This window comes from Microcebus murinus, chromosome 8, assembly GCF_040939455.1.
Source record: "Microcebus murinus isolate Inina chromosome 8, M.murinus_Inina_mat1.0, whole genome shotgun sequence".
In the NCBI taxonomy this organism is placed as follows: Eukaryota; Metazoa; Chordata; class Mammalia; order Primates; family Cheirogaleidae; genus Microcebus; species Microcebus murinus.
The window spans coordinates 67044812-67069982 of record NC_134111.1 but is presented as its reverse complement, the minus strand read 5'-3'; the positions used below and the strand labels follow the sequence as shown (position 1 = coordinate 67069982).

At 34.1% G+C, this 25171-nt stretch overlaps 1 protein-coding gene across 1 annotated transcript in view; it reads left to right on the top strand.

The window, feature by feature from the left end:
- The window catches only part of TMEFF2 (transmembrane protein with EGF like and two follistatin like domains 2), a 255770-nt gene that overhangs the window by 107620 nt on the left and 122979 nt on the right, over nt 1-25171 (top strand). Inside the window, exon 5 of the mRNA XM_012776942.2 lies at nt 23561-23657. Coding sequence (XP_012632396.1) covers nt 23561-23657 — 97 coding nt within the window. The remainder of the gene's footprint in view (nt 1-23560; nt 23658-25171) is intronic.

Here is a 25171-nt window from a genome sequence, read left to right as displayed (position 1 = left end):
TATGCACCAAGCTGCTACTAGAAAAAGAGTATTCCTTTACTTTTCCAGTTATTTATTTATGTTTTGTATAGGCCCCTAGTATTACATGTGAAAATACCTATCACAAGATGTTCTTTCTTTCATTCTTCACTGTCTTTCTTAACAAAAATTTCTGTTCTGGTGACATTCTTATAACATTTTTCTAAATACTATTGCAATGAATGCTAATTTAAAAAAATACTTTATTCAGCAAGCATAAATAAAATTACAAAAGGTAGTTATCTTTGAAGATTTGCCTTTAAATATTACACCTATTTGCACAAATATTTTGCAAAGCATTATGTGTAATGAGAAGCAGAAGATGAGAATTTGGAAATCAAGTAAGCTTTTGGATATATGAAACAGTAGCCTAAATGAGTACATGTTTTGGGTTTGGCAACAAGCTTGCTTTATAGAGTCTTTATTTTAGTCAAACAAGAAAATCATGACACATCAGAGCTGGTCATTTAAATTGATATGTATAAAACTTAATGCAGTTACAGTGTATGTGGAAATATTAAATTGCCTTACATTCTCTACTTCAGTACAAGGCTCACAAAGGTATCCAAGAAATGTAGGCTGCATAAGCTCCTGAACTGTTGTAAGCCTATATAGTTGTAAATTATTTTGTCATATTGTGGCCTAATTGATGTGTGTTAATATGTCCTAATTTACATTTATAGTAATTTACTTTCTAGAGTATATAATTATTTGGCCATTTATAAAATTATATTTGTTCCCCCAGCCTCAATTCCATTACTATACTTTTGTGTAGATAGAGGTCACTTCTAAAAATAATGTTAAACTCCTTTGGATTAGGGAAGTTAATAGTCTTTACACTTACCATGGAACCCAAGCTTACATATTTATTTATCATCCTAGCCAGTATTTATGCAACGTGATATATACATACCAAGCAATAAGCATGTAGGTCATTTAAAAGATAATAAAGAAGTATGAAATATTTTAGATCTTTAAAAAGTTAATAAGCAATTGAAGATTTCATTTTCAGAAAGCAGATCAAAGTTTAGATGAAGAAATGACTGAAGTATATAAAATTTGGGGAATAAGGGAAATCACTTGCATCTTTAACCTTTATTTGTACATATGTTAGAGTGCAATGCCATAAAAGCAATACACAATAATACAGTAATCACAAGATAAAGTTTATTTCTCTCTTACATGACAGTACAAGCCTACAGGACACATGAACATCTTTGCTGCCCGTAATCACTCAGAGATCCAGGTTTTTTCTGTTACTGGGCAAGTCAGTTGAATCCTCTGGGAAGTAGAGATTGAGACAAATGTAGGAGTGCAAAAAGGAGTATTTGGTGAGTGAAAGATGAAATAGGGAGGAAGCAGAATTGGGCTAGAAAAGCCCTCAAAACTGTAATACACATCTGATACCTGTGAAAGGAAAGAGGAAGGGAAACAGGACTGAACAGATAAACCTGAGACCAAGGTGTAAATCTGGCAGATTACGCCAACCCAATGTGCACCTCCAGAGCAAATATTGCCCGTGAGGGGAAGTCTCGTGTTGGGCAGAAATGGGCAGACCCCAATACCCGCACCAGGTTCAATCATTGGCTGTGTCTGCTCAAAAAGAATGTGGCCTAGGCTGGAAAGCTGGGGTGAATTCTGAAGGCTCTAACAACTAGAGGATCTCAGCTACCCGTATATCTTGCAACTAAATGGTAAGCTCTTTCCTTAATGTGAGATTGGAAATGTATACCTCCAAGGCTGCCGTATTATGAAATAAGGGGAGGATGGATTTAGGAGGCACTAGCTGTTGGCACAGTATACCTATATATATACCATTAGTAGAAGTAGACTACAGAGAAGTATTGATGCAATCCTTCCTTGAATCCTGCTATACCTGTCAGAAAGAAGACTGTGTCACAGCAATGAGTGTCATGGTTTTTAAATGTGAGGAACATTTACGTAATTTTTTTTTCCTTTTTTCAGACAAGAACTGATATAGTTGATTATAGGGTCTAATTTCTTGTCGAATTTGTGATTTTGGTTTTTATTTATAAACTGAAACTATATGGAATGTAGTTTTTCATTTGTATGGAGTTAGATTTAGCTGAAACAATGAGAAAGTTCTAACAAGAGTCCCTTGCCAAAGTCCCCACATATAATCTGTAGAGTTTCGGCAGGGTTAATTTATGAATTTTCCTGATTCACATCAAAAGCACCTCTGCAGTGTTCTCTAGGACCCATAGTAAAAATTCTTACTCTCTATTGCCATCCAAATCCAACAACTGGAATTAATTCTGAGAAAAAAGAACACAAGAAACTGGGTTTGAATGAATATGAATATTTTTTGTCCAGATTCAAGAAAGCAATTCAGTAAAGAAATGGTTCCCAATTCACAAAGGTAAAGAAAAATAATTTCTACCATTTATTGAAGGACTACCACTTATTGACATATTTCAGGATCTTTCCATATGTTGCACGTAATCTTGGAACATCCCTGCAATTGGTACTTTTATCCCCAGTGTACAGATGATGAAACTAAGGCTCAAAGAGTTTCAGCGATGACTCGAAGGCATATCACTAGTACAGACTTAACCTGGTGTTAAACTCAGATCTCCATCATCCAGAACCCATCAATTTTCAATTATGCCGTTGTCTTTCCAAAACAGAACAATCCTTTGAAATAATCGTTGTTTCCTCTTCTTCAGTGTTTCAATTCAGTTATATGTGGAAATTATTGCTTTTCCTAAAGGATTTTAGTTCACTTCAAATGAATGTAAGCTGTTTAAGGCAGACTCTCTCCTTCTTGCTCCTGTTTATTTTCTAGAGATCACACACATGTGGAGGCCAGATTTAGTTTCTGAAAAATATTTAAGTAATGTTTTAAAATATATGTTTCATTAAATCTTTCTTAGAAGAAATCACAAATTTATGTTCACATATATATATAAACATATATATACATGAATATATACAAATGCATATATACACTTGTGCATATACATGTACATATGCATAAATGTAGCCAAACTTGAAATCATAAATCTAAATATCCATGACACCTCCTGTATCCTCTCAAACATTATTATATAATTGACGTTCCTCATTACTGGCCTAATTATAGTCTGATCTAATGATCAAGAAGTAGAAGAAAGACATCCCTAGAAGGTTAATAAGCCATCCAGAAAATTAGATTAGCATGATCAAATCTTAATGATTATTGTTTCTCATTATAATAGATCACCTGAAAAGTTTGAGGAAGAAAAAATAAATTGATATTATTGGGCAATTATACTTGTAGCTTTCCACAGTAGATTTTACAGATGATCACCAGTTATGAATTCCTTTCATATCTAAAACCAGAGAATTTTTATACATTATACTACCGTTATTATAGTAATCAAAGCCCGTTTTTTTTTTAATCATCATCATAATGGAGTACTTGAGGCATTTTCTCCTTTGCTAATTGACAGTTGGTCAGTTAAGAGGTGCTTTTCACAAAATCTTCTATAACCTTAAGGGTTTGAATTAGCTTTTAATAAATGCCTGAGAAGCTCCTCTAGATTCTTAAGTGCATTTACTAAAGCTCCCAACTGCTATTTTCCACCTTCTGGTCAGGAAATGCCTTTGATCTGCCATCTAGCTGCCTTTCTTGCATGTGTCTATCTGTCTCAACCATTGTAACCCTAGTCATCAACACAATGACACATTACCATTTGGATATCATTTTCTGATGCCCAATTTCTCTGAAAAAGAAAACTAAATGCAAAAAGTAGGAAAAGGGTCAAACTGAAGCTCAGATTGCCCTATTTGGGGAATTGTAGGCGGTGGTATGTGGTCAGAAGACCTAACCCTGAGCTTGATCCTCACTCCACTTTCATTCCACACCTAGGCACTTCCTGTGCAGACCTTCTGGCTCACTGGCTGCTGCCTGCTCACCCATCCCACTTCTCCATCTGTGGTGGGACCTCCCCAGAGCCCCAGCTTCACAATATCGACATCCAGTAATGCGAAATTGCTTCCTTCAATTTCACTCTCCCCATCACTTCCTGATGCAGGAGTGGTAGTGGGGTCAGGGAAGGGTGTGAATTGGACTAAATGAATAAATGAACTTGCCGATTTTTGAAAGAGACAGTGCAGTACACAGTCATAAGGTGCTCAAACATGTTTAAAACTTTTTCCTAACAATAATCTCCAGGGGACTTTGGCTGACTGCTTTCTCCCCATTACTACCAGTTAGGTGCTCAGTAAATGTTGGTGGAAGGAATCAATAAGCTTAGAAAGAGTGGTCCACATCACTGAATTAAAAATTCAATACCTAGATTTATCTCGATTCCTTAATGCCATTATATTTTTAAGTAAGTAAACATTTGAAGAAGTTATTTTTGTGGTACACACTCCCAAATATCATGAATATAATGGATTAATCTAAAACCTCTGCTGCTAATAGAAAGAAAATGGGGAGAAATAGGCAAAGGGAGGGACAGTGGTGCATACTGGTTTCTCAAATATAACAAAGCAGTATATATTTGAGTAAAGAAAGTTTGCAATTATAAAAATGTGCCTATAAATATTGTTTGAAAAAATGACTTTTTGTCTCAAAGTTTAATTATTTTATTTCTTTTTTAATAAAAAAAAATGTTTCCAAAGTGCCTACCTACTCTGTGCCAAGTAATGTGTGGGTGCTAAGGCACAGCAAAATAAAATAGTTCTTACCCACAGACAAATCAGAGAGGTAGCTCCTTACAATTTTCCTTCCTTCCTTCTTTTCTTCCTTCCTCGTGTACAGAATACAGAGTCAAAAGTATAAAAAATAAAATGCCATCCTCAGTATTTCCCACACTACCTGAATTAATCTGGAAAAGTTAGCAATAGAAAAATCTCCTTTTTGGCAGCTGAGGTTAGCTTCCTCAGTGTGTGTTCTAATATTTAAAATAAATATTTTGTAATTAGGGTGGAATATGTTAGTGACAGCTGCAGAGGCTGAAGTCTTCTATTTATTTAGATAACCGTTTATCTCCAAAATATCAAGGTAATGGCAGAGCCCCAGCTTGTCACTGCTTCTAGATGTGAACACATAATTAAATCTCTATATGCCTTCGTTTTGCTTTAATCTCACTCCTTAAACTGCTGGTAATGAGAGGCCTGTTGATGTTAGTTGAAAAGGTAATTCTTCTGCAGGAAGTTTTTAGCCACCAAAAGTGAAGTCAATCCTGTTACAAATAATGTGCTGTTCGAGGGTCCCATGTGGTCTTCATTTAAACTCACATAACTAAGTTTATACGTAGAAGAATTAGGCCTCCATGAAAAGGAAGCATTTTTGCAAGGATGTACAACGGTGTATATATGTAATGGTACTGTACCCTAGAAACAATAATTAGTCTCAGTGGATGAGATTGGCATTCTAACCCAAATGATAAATATAATTGCAAGTTTAGAAGCCAGAGACTTGGACAGAGGAACAAAAGATTCCTTATAGCCACTTACATTCTTCTGTGCCTAGTTCTTTTCTTGTAATCTCTTAAGCTTTAAGCCACAACAATATTGATGTTCATTATCAAGATATTTAGAAAATAAATTAGAAGTTAGCTCTCCTCAACCCCTTGTGATAGAGCAAAAATATGTCTTTGTTAATTAAAAATTTCTGTTGTGCCTATTAATCAAGCGACAATTTATACAAAAGTGACACACATAGACGTACTACATATATATATAATCATGGTAAGATAGTCTCTCCCTCTCATGAAAACAGCAGTCATGCCATCTCTTTTTGTGTACAGTTTGAATGACTCTAAAGTCCTGAATTGAGATTGATTTATGAATGCTATCATATACTGTATTTGAGTTATACACTTGCTACAGCAGCTCTCTCCAATAGAATTTTCTATGTTGACAGACATGTTCACAATAACCACTAGCCACAAGTTGCTATTGACCAGCTGAAATGTAACTAGTGAAATTGAGAAACGGGACTTTTCATTTTATTTGATTTTAATTAGCGTAAATACAAACAGGCCACTGGTGGCCACTGGCTATCATATTGGACAACACAGACCTAGAGCATTTGATTTCAAGTTTTTAAAAGACTTGCTTTGCTTTTTACACTAGTTATTTAATATACTGCTTTTAGTCAAATATTAACCAAAAGATATATAAAATAAATATAATTTAATCATTGTTCAATAAATAGTTATAGAATTGTTTTAAAGATCACTCACCAAAGTATATTTTCTATGTTGCAATAAGATTTCTTCTAGAAATCAAGAGACAAAACTCAGTACACATTTATCCTTGTCATCACCACTTTTTCCTCGACATACCAGGGTTTGGAATTTGTGGTTTAAAATGTTAAAACTAAATATATTCCTTGCTAAGGTGAGTAAAACCTTCTCAGAACCAGTAGGAGCAACTTAAGGCAGGTTGATATTCAGTTTTGGATATACCACACCAAGTGACACACTCATTTCTCCCCTGGTTTATTAAAAGAAAGATTTGATGACTGAAAATAAAGACATGAGATGACTGTAGGCATCTAATCTACTCTTTTAGCCAGCCGACTATTTGACTTATTTGATAAGTGATCTCAGACAACCTTCTCAGGCACTGAACCATCAGAGAGTTATATTGCTGAGTGATAAGAAACCTTCAGAGATACCTAAATCTTCTTTCACCACTGGGAGTTTCCTATGTTTTGGAATAAAGAACATTTTTATGCATGATGTTTCTATCTAGATAGCTGTAGAAATATTCAAAAAAGACTCACAGACTTAAATCAAATTCATACTGACAAGGACCTTAACACTATACAATATTTATCAAGAATATGTTAGACAACACCTTATTTTTATTTGATTTTTATTTTGTTTCCCAAAAGTGGAAGGAGTGGTTAATGTATTATACATTGAGAAGACCATTAATCTTTTGATTAGCATTTGTTTTCCTGTATTTTCCTTAGAGACAAACCAACAAATGAGGAATGTTCTTAATTTGATCTCTGGAGGGATCATAGATATGGATATTTTATCATTTAATGGATACACTAAACAAACTAGTAGGGTTTTTAATATAGATTTCCATACACCAAGAATATAACTAGCTTATTAATTTTCCTGAAGTTCTGAGACTGAATTTTATTTATAATCTGGTGTTGGTCTATTGATCATATATAGTCTTGAGTTTTTAAATAGGAGTTAAATCGAAGTAATTTGTTTAAAAAAACAAGTTCGAATCCATCCCAGCTGCATTAAAACTGATGTGGAACCTGCTTTTAAAAACATATACTATACACGTGACAGTCTTGACTGTATATCCCTCCCACAGATTTCTCTCGCTATGCAGCAGCTTTCACTAAGGAGATTCCATTGTTTATAGTATACTCACCTTGCCCTGGGACTCTGCCAGGTGTAGCTGATATAAAATAGACACTGTCCTTAACACACATCTTCCCTATTTAGAAATGCCACACCTGAACATTAATATTTTTTCTGTTGCTTTGCACTAACCCATCTGTACACAAACAAATCACTCCCTCAGCCACCTGACCCTCTTAAGAATAAAACAAAGGTACATGTTTTATTTGGAATCCTTTGTTAGGCAAAGCAATATGGTTAACAACCTTTCCCTCTGAGCTGCTTGTCAGGCAGTGTGGGAGCAAAGGAGGAATGAAATTTGTCATGAAAGACAGTCCATGCTTGTGACGTGGAATTTAACAACTCAGGCAGAGTCCTCTTCATTCTGAGTACCTGTATTGTGTTGATCAAAGGTATTTCTATACAGAGGTGATTTTCCTGAAAAAATGAATATGACACAGTAAAGATATGATTAGTCCCCATGTACTACTACATATATTAAGTCCTTTGTCTTCCCCTTTCTCTTCCATTTAAAAATGCTGTCAATACAAGTGCTTGTACATCTACATAATCCCATAAGAACTATGCTTCAGTTGCACAAAGAAAAAGCAATTGAGTATAGAGACAAAATTAGTTGCTACATATCAGTATTTCACAAAGCTGTAAGTATTTCATTCCATTAACATTTTCTTTGAATCACACCACATATTTTTCAGGGAAAGAACCTTCTTATTCATTTTATCTAATCTAAAAATACGAATATGTATGAAAGAAATCTAAGCAGCATTGAGGAAAAATGAAAGCAACAGTACATAATGTTGTGTGGGTATGAATTTGGGCAGGAAGCAGAATGTGTTTTGAGATAGTAAAAAAAAAAAATGTTCTTTCATTTGGGGATATCCCTAATCAGCCACAATCTATCTGATCTTTATGTGTCAAAGTGCTCTAAGCTATTAAAAGTGTGCATGTGAACATAGCTTTTAACATATTGATAATTAATAGAAAACATTTCCTATATGCTCTGTGAAAGTAAAATTGGATCTATTTAAGGGTACAAGAACTTATATTCTTGCACTTTTTTTGGATAGTTATTATCAATATTAGCTCTATTGAAAGAGTAAGGCTACATTTTCCTCAATGTCCCAACAGTGTCCTTCTGCCTTCTCCTTAAGTAGAGAGCAAAACTCCCCAAACCCTATTGACTTCTCTCCTCTCTTGTGTAAGGCTAGTAGACTATATATTTCTTGCTCCATACTATCATTTTCAAATCATCTTCGAGGCAGTCCGGCATTATCGCTCAAAAAATTGCTTCTTATTTAAAGCTCGTGCTATTTTCCTATACCACCCTTTCCCCATACTTCAGTTACAGGCTGCTGAACTCCATATCACTACCATTTCCCTCCATGACTCAGTGCCTGACTCATTTTCACATTCTGTCGGCCTCACACTCCATAGGTTCCATGTCGGTGGATTCAACCAACGGAAGATCGAAAATACATATATATGTATATATATATGTGTGTGTGTGTGTGTGTGTGTATACATATATAAAGGATCGTTGCATCTGTAATAAACATGCACACACTTTTTTTTTTTCACCATTCCCTAAACAATAGGGTATAATAATTATTTACATGACATTTACATTGTAGTGTTATAGGTAATCTAGAGATTATGTTAAGGTGTACAGGAGGATGTGCATAGGTTACATGCAAATTCTGTGCCATTTTATATAAAGAACTTGAGCATCTGTGGATTTTGGGATCTGTAGGGGTTGGGGTAGTCCTGAAGTGAATCCCCCATGGATACTGAGGGACTACTGTACCCTTTTCCAGGGTATCCAAGGTAGCTGAGAACACGAGAGCTGGTGGTGAAATTGATACAATGGAACAGATTGCATCCACATGTTCCCTCATCCCCTAACATATTCAGGTCATACTAGGTTATGCAAAGACATGTGGTAGTAATAAACATCCCCCAAAACTTAGTGGCTTAAAAGAACCAAGTTTCATTTCTAGTTCTCACTACTTGTTCACTGCAGGTGGCTGGGCAAGCTGGCTCTGGCCATTGCAGTCACCCAGAGACCATGACAGCTAAAGCAGCTATCTTGAACACTGACTTCATACCTGTCCCCAATCCATCACTAAATATTGTCAGTTCTCTCTGTAAATTACATGCCACTCCTGACACTTCTTCCTATCTCTCTGCCACAGCCTTCTCATTTGGCCTCCTCTCTTGCCCCTCTCAGGCAGCCTTCACATAGCAGGGAAAGAATACTCGTGAGGGGCTCCAACCTGCAATTAAATGCTCTAGCCTGAAGTGACCTGTGTCATTTCCACTCAACAACTCATTAGTCAGAATAATTAATGTGGCCCTGTCAACCACAGGGCATCCAGGAAATGCAATCTTGCCCTATGCCTGAACATTTAGTGCATGACTTTATAACTACCACCGGGTCTGACTGATCTTTCTTCTCAACAGTAGCCCCATAGTTCCTTAGATTAAACTTCAATTTCACATGTAGAAGCGTGGTTACACCCTGTCATTACATATAACTGCTATGATCCGAAGATCTCAAATTCTGAAATTCCCCTCTCTCATCACTACTTCTCATCATCTCCTAAGCCCTATGCCAAGATGGATACAAAAGAAAATGGGACACATGATGTGACCTCGAAGAATTCCTAGGACGATGGGGAAATCAGAAAAGTAACCCAGGCTCTAGATTGTGATGAATTACTAAAAAAGTGTGAGGGCAGAAAATAAGAGCCCAATACAAAAGTGAAGAAACAAGGAGGAAGGTGAGGATATCTTTGCTGAATGGTGTGCTGCTGCAGCTGAATCTTCAAGTTGGAGTCCAAATTAGCCATGGAGGCAGGAGGAGACATACCCCTATAGACAATGACAGCAGCATGTGTAAATCTGTGGTAAAGCTACAGGTACAGCTGCACTATAAGGAATAGGCCAGGGGGGTTAGAGATGAAAGTGGGGGGTAGGTTGGAGGCAAATCATCAAAGACTTTGAAGAAAATAATAAACTCTGTAGATTTTTATTCTTAAAGCCTTTGAATTAAACAGGCTTATAACTTAATCAGATTTATATTTTTATGATATTTATAAAGTATTCAAATATGTTTATTAACCAATATTTCTTATTCATTAGAAATATTTCATTGACTTTTAAAGTGAGGCCACGATCTTAAATTATATGAACAACAGCATAGTACTATAAAATTATAAGTTTCTTTTTATATTTTGTTATTAATTCTGTCAAAGTAACCCACAATGTTATAATAAGACAACTGCTTGAACCTTTTGAAATATTTGCTTCTTGGAATATTTACCAATATGTTTTATTCATTCACAAATCTAAATCGTATTTTCTGCCTGAAAATTTAAGCATATATGTCCTTCAATATTACAATTTTTAAAACGATCATTAAACAAAAATAATAATCTATGGTACCTGTTAAACATAAATCTTTATGGTTTAGGCCAATAGCAATTTTCTCCAAAACTTGAAGATATATTTTTTCCAAATCCAGCAAAAATAGAAAAATTGATTCAGTTCCAATTATAATTATAATTATAATTAAGGTATAATGTGTTTAAAAATAAAAGGTTCATGAATCTTGATACAACTGTGAATGAAAATGGTTTGAATTTGAAAGCTTAAAATTTAGAAAATTGGTCTCATTATGAAATTCTAAATAAAATCTTGTTAATTTTTTAAAATATATATCTTTCCACCTATCTCTGAATAGCCATGTCAATCTAATAGCAATAAATTTTTCTCTAAAACTCAGGCTTTTTAAAAAATATCTAGATGTCTTTTTTACATTCATTCTTTTCACTTTATAGTTTTAGACTGAGTTAATGGTTCTGAAAGTAGACATATTGATTAGCTCGAAGTCAATTTCTAACCTATTTCAGCACTTCAGCTTTCTTAGACTATTTTGTGGGTTTTGTTTAATTTTGTTTCTTTCTTTTTCCATTTTGTAGAAGATGGTCATGTCTTTGTTCACACCTCAAATCAGATAATTCTGACCTTTCTGTCCTTACACATTTGAGAATACATTTTTTCTTCTTATTTTCTTTTATTTGTATGTTGACTCGAAAAAATGCACGTGAAAGCACTTGGTCTGGAAGGGGATGAAACTTAGGGTACTAGGGCTGCCTTACTAGGCTGCTAGTGGGGGCAGATTCCAAGATGGAGTGTCACAAGAGAGGTCGTCAGGAGCTCTAGGGGGTAGACCATAAGTTACAGATTTGATGCAAGAGTTTGAGGGACAGACAGTTGTGAACTGGAAGAGGGAATCACAAGAGTCACCAGATTCTGCCAACTAGAGTCAATAGCAGAAGGGAAGTTGTAGAGATGACATGGGATCTCTCAATATGAATCGGGGGGGGGGGCAAGGAGGGTATGTAGCTATATCTAGCAAAAATCTGAAATTAATCACAAGCACTGAATTCTGGCCCTGTTGTTCTCCCTTATGTTTTGGTGATTATAATTCCAAAACCTAGACATTGAGCCTTAAATAGCAAAACTAGGCTGAGAAATATCACTGGCAATTAAAAAAAATTATTGCTATAGCTACCAATTTTGTGAAATGCTGTGACCTCTTAAAGTTGGCTTATTACTGCTACACTTTTATTTCATCAGCCTATTTATACTAAATAAGTTATACATTTAAACAAAGCTTGATCTTTATACATTTCATTTTTAAGTTTCACCTAGATTTGAAAGTCAGAGTTAGATGGTTTATGTTTTTCAAGCTTTCAGTGTAAACCAATGCCCATAGCAGTCAGGTGCAAAAAGAAAAGGATAAAGAACTATTTCATTTTTGTCTTCATCAATAAGGAGATAGGAAAACATCACTTTAGTGCTTTCTTTCTTCCAAGGTGCAGTGCTCTAAAACAGAAAGCTGGGAGCTGTGGGCAGTTTCTGAAGACATCTATCAGAGACGTCTCCTCTACTTCTTACCCATGCCTCCCTCAATCCTTTTCCTCCTTAATATAGGAAACCAAATTTGGATGTTTTGGTGTAAGACTTTATAAGTTCCACAATATTTTTATTTCTCTATTTTCATTATGTTTTTTTGTGCTTCTTATTTCCCCATTCCCACAAGGATTTCTAATTCAGTATCATTGTAAGGTCACTTACTGAGCCAAAAACTCACATTTGAGATACTTAGCCATGGATTTCCTCCAAAGAACCATCTTACTTGGAATAAGAGAATGACTTTACTTCACCTTTAACACTTTCTTAATGGTAACACCTTAGGGTGGCAGAGCAATTTAGAGGGTGAAAAGCACTTTCACACATCCTTGTATTTAATCTTCACCATAGTCTGTGAGCTAAACAGGGCAGGCATCTCATTTTACAAGTACAAAATCTAGGGCTCAAGAAAGAATCTAAAAAACCCAAATCTAGTACTCCTAGCACTAAACCTGAGTTTTCCTAAGCAAGTAACTGCCTTTATATTACTTCATGTCATTTTCAATTTTAAGTAGCATGATCAGATTTTCATTTCAGTAAGGTACATGGGAGATATATTTAAGAGAGGCAAGTTTGATAAGTACAAAGATCCTCTAGGTAGAAGGTTACTTTAAAGTTTGATAACTTTAAAGGTATAATAAAGCTCTAATCTCCTACAGTGGTGATGGAATGGGAAATATTTAGGACATAAATGTGACATGTAAGTTTTTACCAGATTGTGAAGTCCCTCAACCAAAACAAAAATGAAATAGATTGAAGTTAATTTCATTGGCAATTAAATCTTCATTTGATGATTCAAATGAAACTTGCTCTATCACAAAATACCTTTGAGGTATCAAAGCCATATGTGGTACACAAAATAAATACAGAAGTGTGCATTAATAAAGACATATCTTTATTCATCTGAGGTTTACCAATTAGAAGAATTAAGTATAAAGTTGGCAAGCAACAAATTAGCATAAGAAAAACTTAAAAAGACTTTGGTATTTCTTTATTCACATTCATTTTCCTGCAATATTTCACATCTTTTCCTTTTTCCTTATCACATCACCTCAACTGATGCCCTCCTTAAATATAAATACAATAGAGATAACAAATAAAACCAAAGATCTAGTCCTCTTGCCATTTCTATGGCACTTCCTTCCTACATATGTAGCCACTTACTCTGACATCTGTCTTGGCACAGGAAAAGACATATTCCTACTTCTGAGACCAACCACTATGCCTGTGTCTAAACCCAATCCTTTCTCGAAAACTTGGTTTCTGTCATTATCCCCTTTCTCTCCTGCCTAAATTTGCCCCTCTCTGCTTCATCCTTCCTCTCAGCATACAATGATGCCTCGACACTACCCTTTATAAAAACCTCTCTTGACTTCTTCATTCTTACCCAATTCATGCCTAGTTCTCTGTTCCCATCAGCAAGTGTGTGTAAAAGTGTTGCTGACATTTCGTGGTTCCACTTAGTAAGCTCCCAATCTTTCTTCAATCTCTTCTAATTGGGATTTGCCCTACAGTAGTTCAAGCCAATGTTTATAAAGTATCAATGAAAAATGAATTCCTCATCTTTCAGACATTCAATAAAGAAAAAATTAAAAACCATTTGTAGGAAGATGAATTAAAATAATTCGAATGTAATTATTCTGGGAATAATACAATTATTTTTGCTTATAATTTTCATACAACTGTCATGCTGTAATTTCATGAATTATGGCATAGTAACTTGTTCTATGTGATTTTTGCTATGTGTGACATCAAGTTGCCTGCCTGCCTATCTACCTGTCTTCCTTCCTTACTTTCTCTCTTCCTTCCTCCCTTCCTGACTTCATTTCTCTCTTCTTTTTTTAAATTAATTGAGTATCTTCAGTTCTAACTCAGACAGGACTAAGTAAAATCAGTCAGGCTTTCATGATGAAATAGAAGTGTGCCTCAACATACTAGCTGGTATTAATCTCTTAAATTATTTTTCATTGTTGTGCAGAATGTAAATTATATGTGATATCTAAAGAAGCTTTGTCAAGCTCTGGCAAACTATCTTAATTATGAAAAATTAAATTTTGTGTAACAATCTCTTTTTGAATTCTTTAATATGAAATTATATTTGTTCAATCATAAATTTCATTTGGGGGCCTTTCAAATAGTTTTTAGAATTTTAAACCTTTATGTTTAAGTGTAATTTCAGCCTTTCTTTAGTTTTTAGCATTCAAATCAATTAAAAATTAAAAATTATCAGTGGGGATGTGCTTTTTTAATAAAAAAGAAGCAAAGATAATGCATCTCCTCCCTAAAATTTGAACATGCTACTACATTGTGTCACTGATACATATACAGTATTAATCTGTTTTAGTTTTATAAATAGCAAACCAAAATGCCACTTCTCTCATTTTCGAATTTCAGTAATATGACGTAATAGTAGAACTATTATTAATATGAAAAATATCCTCACATTATACTATGGAATAAAAAGTGTTTTCTTGCTCATATTTTCTTTAAAGTCAAATTGGTGTTTCTAGGGAAAAGTTGGAAAATGTAAAACAGAACATGACTATGGCTCAAAAACACCGGCTTAGAATGTCTGGGCCTCTAAGAACTGTCAACAGCTTCCATCAGTTAAATACAACTTACATGTGGGAGAAGCATATGGAGGGAAAACTGACATACAGGATGCAAAATAGACAAGTTGTACAAATTAAAGAATGTAATGGAGAGTTTTGATTTAAAAAATTCTTTTTATTCTTTAAGTTGAGCATGTCCTTTATTGGGAGGTAAACTGACAGTTCAGCTTTTTGGTGATAATGACATAGTAATTTATGTAATTTATACAAGAAGAAAAATTGTTATTCATAATTTGATAAGCAAAGTAATTTTAGTTACAACAGATATACTAAATGCTATCACTGATCAATTTTTATCTATGTAAATAAAGTAGAAAAAAATAAGTTTACCAAGAATTACTTTGTTATCCTGTCTACTTAAGGAAAAAAAAACAAAAATCCACTGACCAATAGATTGATGTCGACGTGTAAATAGAAGAAAAATGCATTCTAAATTTTGAAAAAAGATTCAGATTAAGATATGCATAAAACATTTATAAAAGTTTTTTTCTCAGCTTTGTAATTCATTTAAATGAATGTAGAATCAGTATTTGTGGGTCATATTTTAAATCTAGAAATATCATTATTTTTATTGATACACAATCTAATAGTTTCAGGGACTGCCTACTTTATTCCAGACTTAATGTACATGGAGATTTCTATTTATAGACATTTATACTAATACTATGTTTAGTGTTTATACTATTCTAATTTAAATGGAACATCTTATATGTTGATCAAAGACATGTACTAGAGCTACCTAGAGAAGAAAATGGGAACCATGACTAGTCTAGGAAGGGTAGTGTTATGTTGGGAGAAAATCAAAATATAACAGAAGAAACATGTCTTAACTATTATAGAATATATGCTTACATAGGAAGAAAATATTTAAAAGTTTGAAGGCAGATTTAGAGAAAATTAAAAGCAGATCTTGGGGTGTATAGATAAGTAAAGTAACCAAATCTGAAATGTGGAAAATTATGTGAAAGTATTTATTTCCTTAGAATGTGTTAATAACATTAAATCATATTTCATTAATCAACTTTCAGTAGGTAAAGCTACATTTACAAATGACCTCAAAAATCTCAGAGGCTTATAGCATCAGTGGCATATCTCTTGCTCTGGTAACTGCAGTCAACTGTGTCTCTGCTTTATATATCTTCTCATTCTGGAACTGGTTAAAGAAATGCCCCATATTTTAGAATGTATCTTTTTTATACAGAGGGAAAGAACAAGAAAGTGGAAATCCACATGATAGTTTTTTTATAGCTTCTATTCAGAACTCTCCCAATTCCAGTCACATTTCAATGGCAAAAACATGCCACAAGGCCAGGTTTGATATTATGGAACTGTAAGTCATATGACTATGCCAAGAAACATATAATCTTTTTTATCAGAAAGGGGGGAAAAATAAGGGGGAAAAATAATGCAATCTATACTAAGTGTCATGTGCTAAAAGTGCTTTCCTTGGAGAATATGGTACTACAGATAAGTCTTTAAAAGTTAGGGCAAATATGAATCAGAAGTCAAATTATTTAACAGTGATTGGTAGGGATCTTCATTAGTAATGAAATCTCTGGCTGTTTATCTTTGAAATGAACTCAAAATAAAGATGTCAGTGTGAAGTAAAAATAATTTTTAAAAGAAACATAAGTTTTACCACAGGTAGAAATAAAATATATGAGAATAAGAATGCAAAGTTTGGAAAATAGTAATTAGAAATATATTGTCATAAAGTTATTAAATTTTTCATGAAGTAATAAATTAGAATAATTTAAAGGTTCATATTGTTATCCTTAAAATAGCCACCAAAATAATAACAAAGAAACATAACTTCCTTCCAAAAGAATCACTGGAGATAAAGGAAAATGAATACCATAGAATATTTGACTCACACACACAGAGAAAAAGAAAGAGAAACAGAGGAACACAAGAAGATTTGCCAAATATGAGTCAAACACCAAGTTGGTGGTCTTAAAACCAAACATATCAATAATTAAAGTAAATGAACTAAACACTGCTTAAATGCAGACATGTTCACTACGTTAAAAAAACAAAAGCAAGACCCAACTATGTGTTGTTTACGAGAGACATACTTTATTTTATTTTATTTTTTAGTGATGGGGTCTTATTCTGTTACCCAGCCTGGAGTGCAGTGCTGAGTTCAGAGCTCTCTGCAGCCTCAGACTCCCACATTTAAGCAATCTCCCTTCTTAGCCTCCCAAGTAGCTGGGACTACAGGTGTGTGCCACCACATCCAGCTAATTTTCCTATTTTTTTTGTAGCAATGGGGGTCTTGCTATGTTGTCAAGCTGGTCTTGAATTCCTTGCCTCAATCACTCCTCCCACCTTGGCCTCCCAGAGTGCTAGGATTACAGGTGTGAGCCACTGCACTCACCAAGAAGCACACCTTAAACATAAGGAAACAAAGAAGTTGGAAGTAAAAGGATGGAAACAATTAGCAAAAGAAAGCTGTTGAGGTGATATGAATATCAAAATAAAGGAGGCTTCAAGATAAGTAGTGTTATCAGAGATTCTAAAGGTGCATTTTATAATAATGAATAGGCCACTTATTTAAGAAGACATTAAACTATTATACTAAAAATTTATACACATAGTATCAAAGCTCCCAAATATGAGAAGAAAATTGACAGAACAAGAGAGAACTAGAATCAAATTTACTATCACCAATATAGAATTTTAACACTCTTTTCTCAGTGTAATAGATAAGGCAATTAAATAAAAATCAGTACAGTTATAGATGATTTGAACAGCACTAACCATCAACTTCAGCTAATCGACATCGATAGAAAATTACCCCACACAAAAACAAATTCCAACTTCTACAGTGCACATGGAATATTCAAGAAGATATATTCGACAATATCCTGGGCCATAAAACAAGTTGCAATAAATTTCAAAGGATTTCGATTAAACAGTATGTTCTCTAATCATGATAAATTAAATTATTAAATTTAATAAATTAAAGATGAATAAAAATAATATACCTTTGAAGACCCCCAAATATTTGGAAGTTAAAAAACACACTATTAAATAATTAATGAGTCAGAGAAGACATCTCAAAGGGATATTATAATACATATTAATATTTTCAACAGAAATAATAATACATGAAAATGCAACATGTCAATATTTGTGGGATGCAGCTAAAGCAATCTTTAGAAGGAAATTTATAGATTTAAATACTCATATGAGAAATAAAAAAGGTATAAAGTCTGCTTCCATTTCAGGAAACTAGAAAAATAATAAATTGAATACTAAATATGTAGCACAAGGAAATAATACAAAGAACAGAAATCAATAAAATAGGAAAATGAAACAGACTTATATAAAGAAATCTAATTTATAATTAAACAAATGTAATAAAACACTCCAGGATCAGATAGTTTCACTAGTGAATTATAATAAACATGAAGAAAGAAGAATACTAATCCTATACAAATTTTTTCATAAAATAGCAGAAGTGATAACACTTTCTAGCTCATATCATGAAGCTATTTTAACCCTGATACTAGAAGCAGGCATAGAAAATACAAGAAAAGAAAATCACAACCAATGTGTCTCAAGAACACATAAATACAAAAATATTAAACAAAGTATTGGCAAATAAAATCCAGCAACTTATAAAAACTTTAATATACCATAATCAAGTCTGACTTTTCCCAGAAATGCAAGGTTGGCTTAACATGTGAAAATCAGTGTATCTCACCACACTTACAGCTCAAGAGAGAAAAATCACACTATATGCAAAAATAAAAAGAACCTCAATCTCTACTTCACACCACGTGTAAAATAATCAAACTAAATGTAAAATAAAATTTAAGAATTTATAAAAATAGAAACTTAAAGAAAACTTAGGAGAATATCTTTACAACCTTTAAGTAGAATACTTTTTAGAAATGACACAGAAATAAAAAATCATAAAAGAAAAAAATTGACCTTATCAAAAGAAAAACTTCTCATCGAAAAAAAGCACCATCAAGAAAATGGACTAAAGGCTGGGTGTGGTGGCTCACACCTGTAATCCTATCACTTTGGGAGGCTGAGGCAGAAGGATTGCCTGAGCCCAGAAATTTGAGGTTACAGTGAGCTATGATGACACTACTTCACTCTAACCCAGGTGACAGAATGAGACCTTGTCTCAAAAGAACAAAAAAGAAACAAAACAAAAAGAACATAGTCTGAGAAAAAATATTGCTACACATATATCTGATAAAATATTTGTACCCAAAATACATTAAAAATTCCTGCAACTATAGAATACAAATAAAAACACCACCAACAATAATAATTCTTACCTTAAGACTCAGTAATTCTATTGCTAGGTAGTTATCCAAAAGAAATACAAACATGTGCACAAAAATGTTTTGCAAGAATATTTACAGCAGCTTTATTCATAAATACCCAATTATAATTTCCTGACAATAACTGAAAGCAACCCAGATGTTCTTCAATAGGAGAATGGATAAATGGGCTGTAGTATATCATTCAGTGGAATACCAAGCAATAAAAAGATATAAACTACTGGTGCATTCAACTACTTGAATTAATCTCAAAATCTATCATTTTAGTGAAAGAAACTCGACACAAAAATTACATATTGTATGATTCCATTCATGTGATATTCTAGAATAGTTAAAACTGATCTGTGGTAATAGAAATCAGATCATTGATCTGTCCATATATAGACAGAGTAATGGTAGGGAAATGGCTGAAAAGCAGCACGAGGGAAATTTCTGAGAAATGATGCTGTTGCTCTGTGTGTCTTGATATGCTGTCCTCAAAATTAATTAAAAGGCACCCTTAAGATCCTAATACAGTAGTCCGCCATCATCCACAGTGGATTGATTCCAGGATCTCCCTCTACCAGGGTACTAAAATCCTCGCTTGCTCATGTCCCCTGATATAAAATGGCATAGTATTTCCATATAACTTATGAACATCCTCCCATATACTTTAAGTCACTCTAGATTACTTATAATACCTAATACAATGTAAATGCTATTAATGTGTAGATAGTTGTGATACGGTATTTTTTATTGTATAATTTTTTATTATTATATTTTTATTTTTTATTGTTTTTCCCCAAAATATTTTAATCTGAGATTGGTTGAATCTGTGGATGGGGATGAGTGGATACACAGAGATGACTGTATTTCATTGAATTTAACATTGTTAACATTTAACAAAATTAGTTACATTGAGTATGTGTTTGAACATTGTATTTCACTGTTTTCAGAAATAGTATAACACAGAGTTAAGAATGTTCTAAGAGGCACAGGAAGCATGATAGTGAGTTAGAACTGGGCTCAGTGGGTGTGTCAATATTTGGAACCAGTGTGAAGACCTGTTTGGGACCAGAACACGGTTGTGAGAAAGGAACTTCAGTAACCTTCACATGAAACCACCAGGGCAGGGAGATTTGAGAAAAAAGTATTTTGATCATTCCTTATAATCCCCAAATCTTAATCTCCCTAAAAGGACTAAATCAGTTTTAACTCTAGAACAGCATATTAGGTAGAATGTGCTTTCATTAGCTCCACATCACTTGACCCTCAAATTTCCTTCAATTGCTTGCGAAAACCTAAGTTTCTACAAAATAAAGGCCAATAATTATTTTATTCCACAACTCAAAATAATAAAGGGCTTAAAGTGTAAATGCATGGTTAAGATAACACTTTATGAAAAATGAATATTATTCCTGCATAATCAGGATATGAATGCAAATAAGCACTGATCCTTCCGTTTCTGGTAACGTAGAAAGAAGAGAAAGAATAGTCCAATTTAGCACACATTTACTGAGCATGTAACATATGCTAAGTCAATGGTTTTCAAGCTTTTGTGACTGTGACCTTTAGTAAGAATTGCAATTTATATTGCAAACTCTATGTACATACATATGGATAACAAAAGCACTGTTGTAAAATAAAACATACACTTGCTAAATGAGATGCACTCTGATGTTTTCTAGTCTAGTCTAGTCTGTTTTAGGTTTACAAAAGCAGAAGTTATGACGCACTGATTTCATTACCTGTTCACAGGTAGTGAGTTGAAGTTTGAAAAACACAGCACTTATCCTTGCTACTCCAATGTGGTCTGTGGACCAATGGACCAACAGCAGCAGCAGCTGGTGACTTGTAGGAAATGCAGAACCTGAGGCTACACCTTACACCTGTTGAATGAGAATCTGCATTTTAACAAAACCTCCAGGTGCTTCCTGCACACTTTAAAGTGTCAAAGTCCTGTGCCAGGCAATGCATGAGGAGGGTGCTTGGGGCAGACGAAGTTTTCTTGGTGTTGTTGGGCAGAGATTCTTACCCAGGGATGGTCTGTTTTGTGTGTATATATATCAAAGCCCCAAACTAAGCTTAATGACTTCCAAGGATATTCCAGTGCATTTATATTAAGTCAATAAATAAATGAACAAAAAATCTACCAGAGTTTCTGAGCCTGACTCTATTTAATAAACACCGGTCTACAGGGTTTAATGAAAGTTGTGCACTGATTTAGTTGTTTGTTTATTTGTTTATTACAAATGTACAAATGTATGCTTAAAGTAATGTGGATTTTATTTTATGTTTCATTGTGAGTGACTTCATATAAAGGGATTTTATTCCCACTGCTACTTCTGAATTTGCTTCTCCTTATGAATTTCCAAACATCTCCATTCTACCAGTAACTGCCCTTTTATAGAAATGTAATGTGACTTTGAGTAGAAATATTATTATTATTTCTGCCGAGATAGCAAAATTCATCCTTGGATGGCTTCCAGTCGATCCCTAACCAAGGATCTTGACTGCTGAAGAAAATGGGGCTGCCCCTAAGTGGCTATCACTGTTCATTAAGGGCCTTCCCAATATATGAGGATGTTTCCTGAGTGATGGGAAGTTTTAGTCTGGAAGTTGCTAATCTTGCTAACACTAAAAGGCTCTCTCCCATTAGCAGTTTCTGTGTTGCATTAATAATAAGAAAGTAATGAGACCGACCTCAGCTGTTCAGATTCCCCTGAGGTGAAGCCCCAGCTTCCCTCTTCTCCCTGTGGTCCACTCTAATGGTCGTGCCTGTATTATAGTAATAGAGTAGATCATAAGATAGGCGCTGTCTATTTTACCAGAGTCTAAAATTTCTTCTTCTTTTAGGGGAGGAACACCATTTTTTAAAAGATATTGAAAACTATACCATCAATACTTTTGCTATTGAAGTTAACTTGTTTAATTCATAACTTAAAAAAAAAAATCTAAGTGTATATCATCAAGCACAGGGGAAAAAAATTGTTGTTGTTTTAGGAAAAAAGAAATCTTTCCATCTTTCCTGGTAGAGCTATAAAACAGAGAACTCTCCTAGAGATGTCTTCTTGTCATATTTTTATAGATCAGATTACTCATCTGCACAGCAGTAAACTAAAGAAAATCAAGGAATGAAGATCTTGTTTTGTAAATATTAAAAACTGTCTTGTTACCAAAAAAAAATGATAAGGAAATACCATATTAAAGCAAAATAAGTAAGACTGAATTTGACAGATTGTCAGGGTGAATGTTAACAAATTGTTTTTGCTAAAAATGTTCATAAAGACAGAAACCAATGCTGTACTTAATTGCTTACGGAGTTTTTGTTGTTGTTGTTGTTGAAAATATGTGATCCTTTACAAGAGTGCACTTTTTCAAGATCCTCTTGATTTAAATATCGCTTTTTAAGTGTATGATCATTTGTTGCAATGTTTCATTTTCAAATAAAACTACTTTTTTAACCATATATTTTTTTAATTGGGTAAACAGTAATCCATAACCTCAAAAGTGCATTCAAAATACTAGAAAATTTTTTCAAATTACATTATTGTGTCCTGATTTTTAAAGGTTAATTTCATAATTAGGTTACATATTACCTATTTTTGTACCTGCAATTTTGGGGGGAAGTAATAAAGCCAATAATCATCATCAGTGACTTAATATATTTTAAAATAAAATATATGTTCATTACTCTCTCAGAGGAAATCACTATAATTAGCTCTGTGCAATATTTATGTGAGATTTAAGAATTTACAGTAAAAACCAAGTAAAAGTTATTTTCTAAAAACTTACAATCAATATGTATTTTTTATAAGTACTTAACAGCTTTAAGGTAAAAAAAGTGGACATATCTAAATTTTTATTGCCCATCTAAATTTTTTAATTATACAAGACCTTCTTTGAACAAAAAAATCCATCATTTAGGAAGAAGAAAATGCTATTTTTTTCATGAAATATACACTAGATTTTTCCTCTAGGGAGGGAACAATCTAAATCCCTTTTAGTTAAATAACTCTTTCATATGGTCTATTTATTAGCCAAGAAATTTTGATAAATCCAGTAAACCCTATTGTTTGTTGTTTGATTTTGCATATAAAAAGCAGACACATTCTCTACATACCAAGGAGTATCATATTATTGTTAGAGTTGTCCTTAAATTGGAGTAAGAAAACAATTGAGTATAATATGCTCATGAAGCTCTAACAGCAAACAGGTCCATTGGGACAGTAGCAGCTTTAATATAGAATTGTCTTAGAGTTGTTGGCATTATGCACAGTTATCTGAATTCCTTTTGCTTACTTTTTTTTCTGCCCTGCAGTCCACGAAGGCTCTGGAGAAACTAGTCAAAAGGAGACATCCACCTGTGACATTTGCCAGTTTGGTGCCGAATGCGATGAAGATGCTGAGGATGTCTGGTACTATGCTATTTTTATTTTTTTAAAAAAAGTAATAAGAGTGATTAATTTCTTGTTACTCTATCAACCATTCTCCAAAAGAGGACACTGTCAGTGTTTTTCCAGTTCAGAAGGGGGAAAAGAGGGTTGTAGTAAAAGCGAGGAATTTCTGGAATTGGTTTAAGAGGCAGGCCAGGCAGGCAGCTATCCATGGCACGACTTGATAAGGGACACCTAAATGTCACTGAGGACCTCCCAAAACTGTCAGTGTTAAGATACAGATGGAAAAGAATCTTCTTTAGTAGAATATCTTTCAAGAAGCATCAGTGGGAGGCAATGGATGCTTGCTGTCTGAGTGTTTTCAGACAGCTGTAACAAACTGCCATGAGCTGGGTAGCTGATTAACAACATACATTTATCTCTCACGATTCTGAAGGCTGGGAAGTCTAAGATCAAGACTTTGGTGGATTTGGTGCCTGGTGAGGGCCTACTTCCTAATAAACAGCTGTCTTCTCACCATAGCCTCATGTGGCAAAAAGGGTGAAACAGCTCTTTGGGGCCTCTTTTATAAGCTCACTGACCCCCTTCATGAGGACCCTGCTCCTGTGACCTTATCACCTCCCCAAAGTCTCACCTCCTAATACCATCACCTTCGGGGATACAGTTTCAACATATGAATTTTGTGGTGGCACCAACACTTAGATCAAAGAAGTTGCTACTCTTATTTCTAAGATAGTAGGTCTGGGTAACTGCAAAGATGAGCCCATAGCTGCGCTGGGTAAAACGTCTGAGCAAACAGTGGTCTCTGGGCTATCTGCCTTATCCCTTTCACCAAGTAATGCTCAGCTCCTCCTATAAAGATTTGTTGAACGAATAGTGGATGATATTTATTATTTTGAATGCCAAAATTTTAGCCTTCTAGTATATTGGTCCCATCCTAATCATATAAAAAGTGAACAACCCAAGCTTCAGAGAGAGTTCTTTGTGTCATGATAATGGAAAGAGGCAATCTCTCTTTCCTTCTTTTTCTCTTCTCTCTTCCCTTTCTCTTCCCCTCCTCTTCCTTTCCTCTTTTTTTTTTCCTCCTCCTTTTAGAAAAACATCTGGCTGCCCTTTGTTTTCTTCAGCATGCACACTGCATTTGCCTAGAGCAGTTAATAATCATTTTTATAAAACTTTTGTGAGCGTATGGGGAGATTCATCTAAGAGAAACAAAGAAAAAGATTATGACAAGATAATTTTGGCGGTACTGAAACAGTCTGCACTTAAAATATTTTTAATGCAAATTAAGGCAAAGATTTCATCAAGGCAAACTGGGGTTCTCAGGATAAACTTGGCACTTACAGGTAAACACTGCCATTGAGTAGCCAGGTGAAATCGTCTTCCATTAATAAAAGACGACATCGGTAGAATTTTCATACCTGTCATACACTTCTACCCAATGGGCAGCTAGAAGCTGAGTCTGGGATTTATCCACTGTTTTGACCAGCAGGAGATAATGTATGTTTTCTTAAAAGCATCCTGGGTATTTTAAT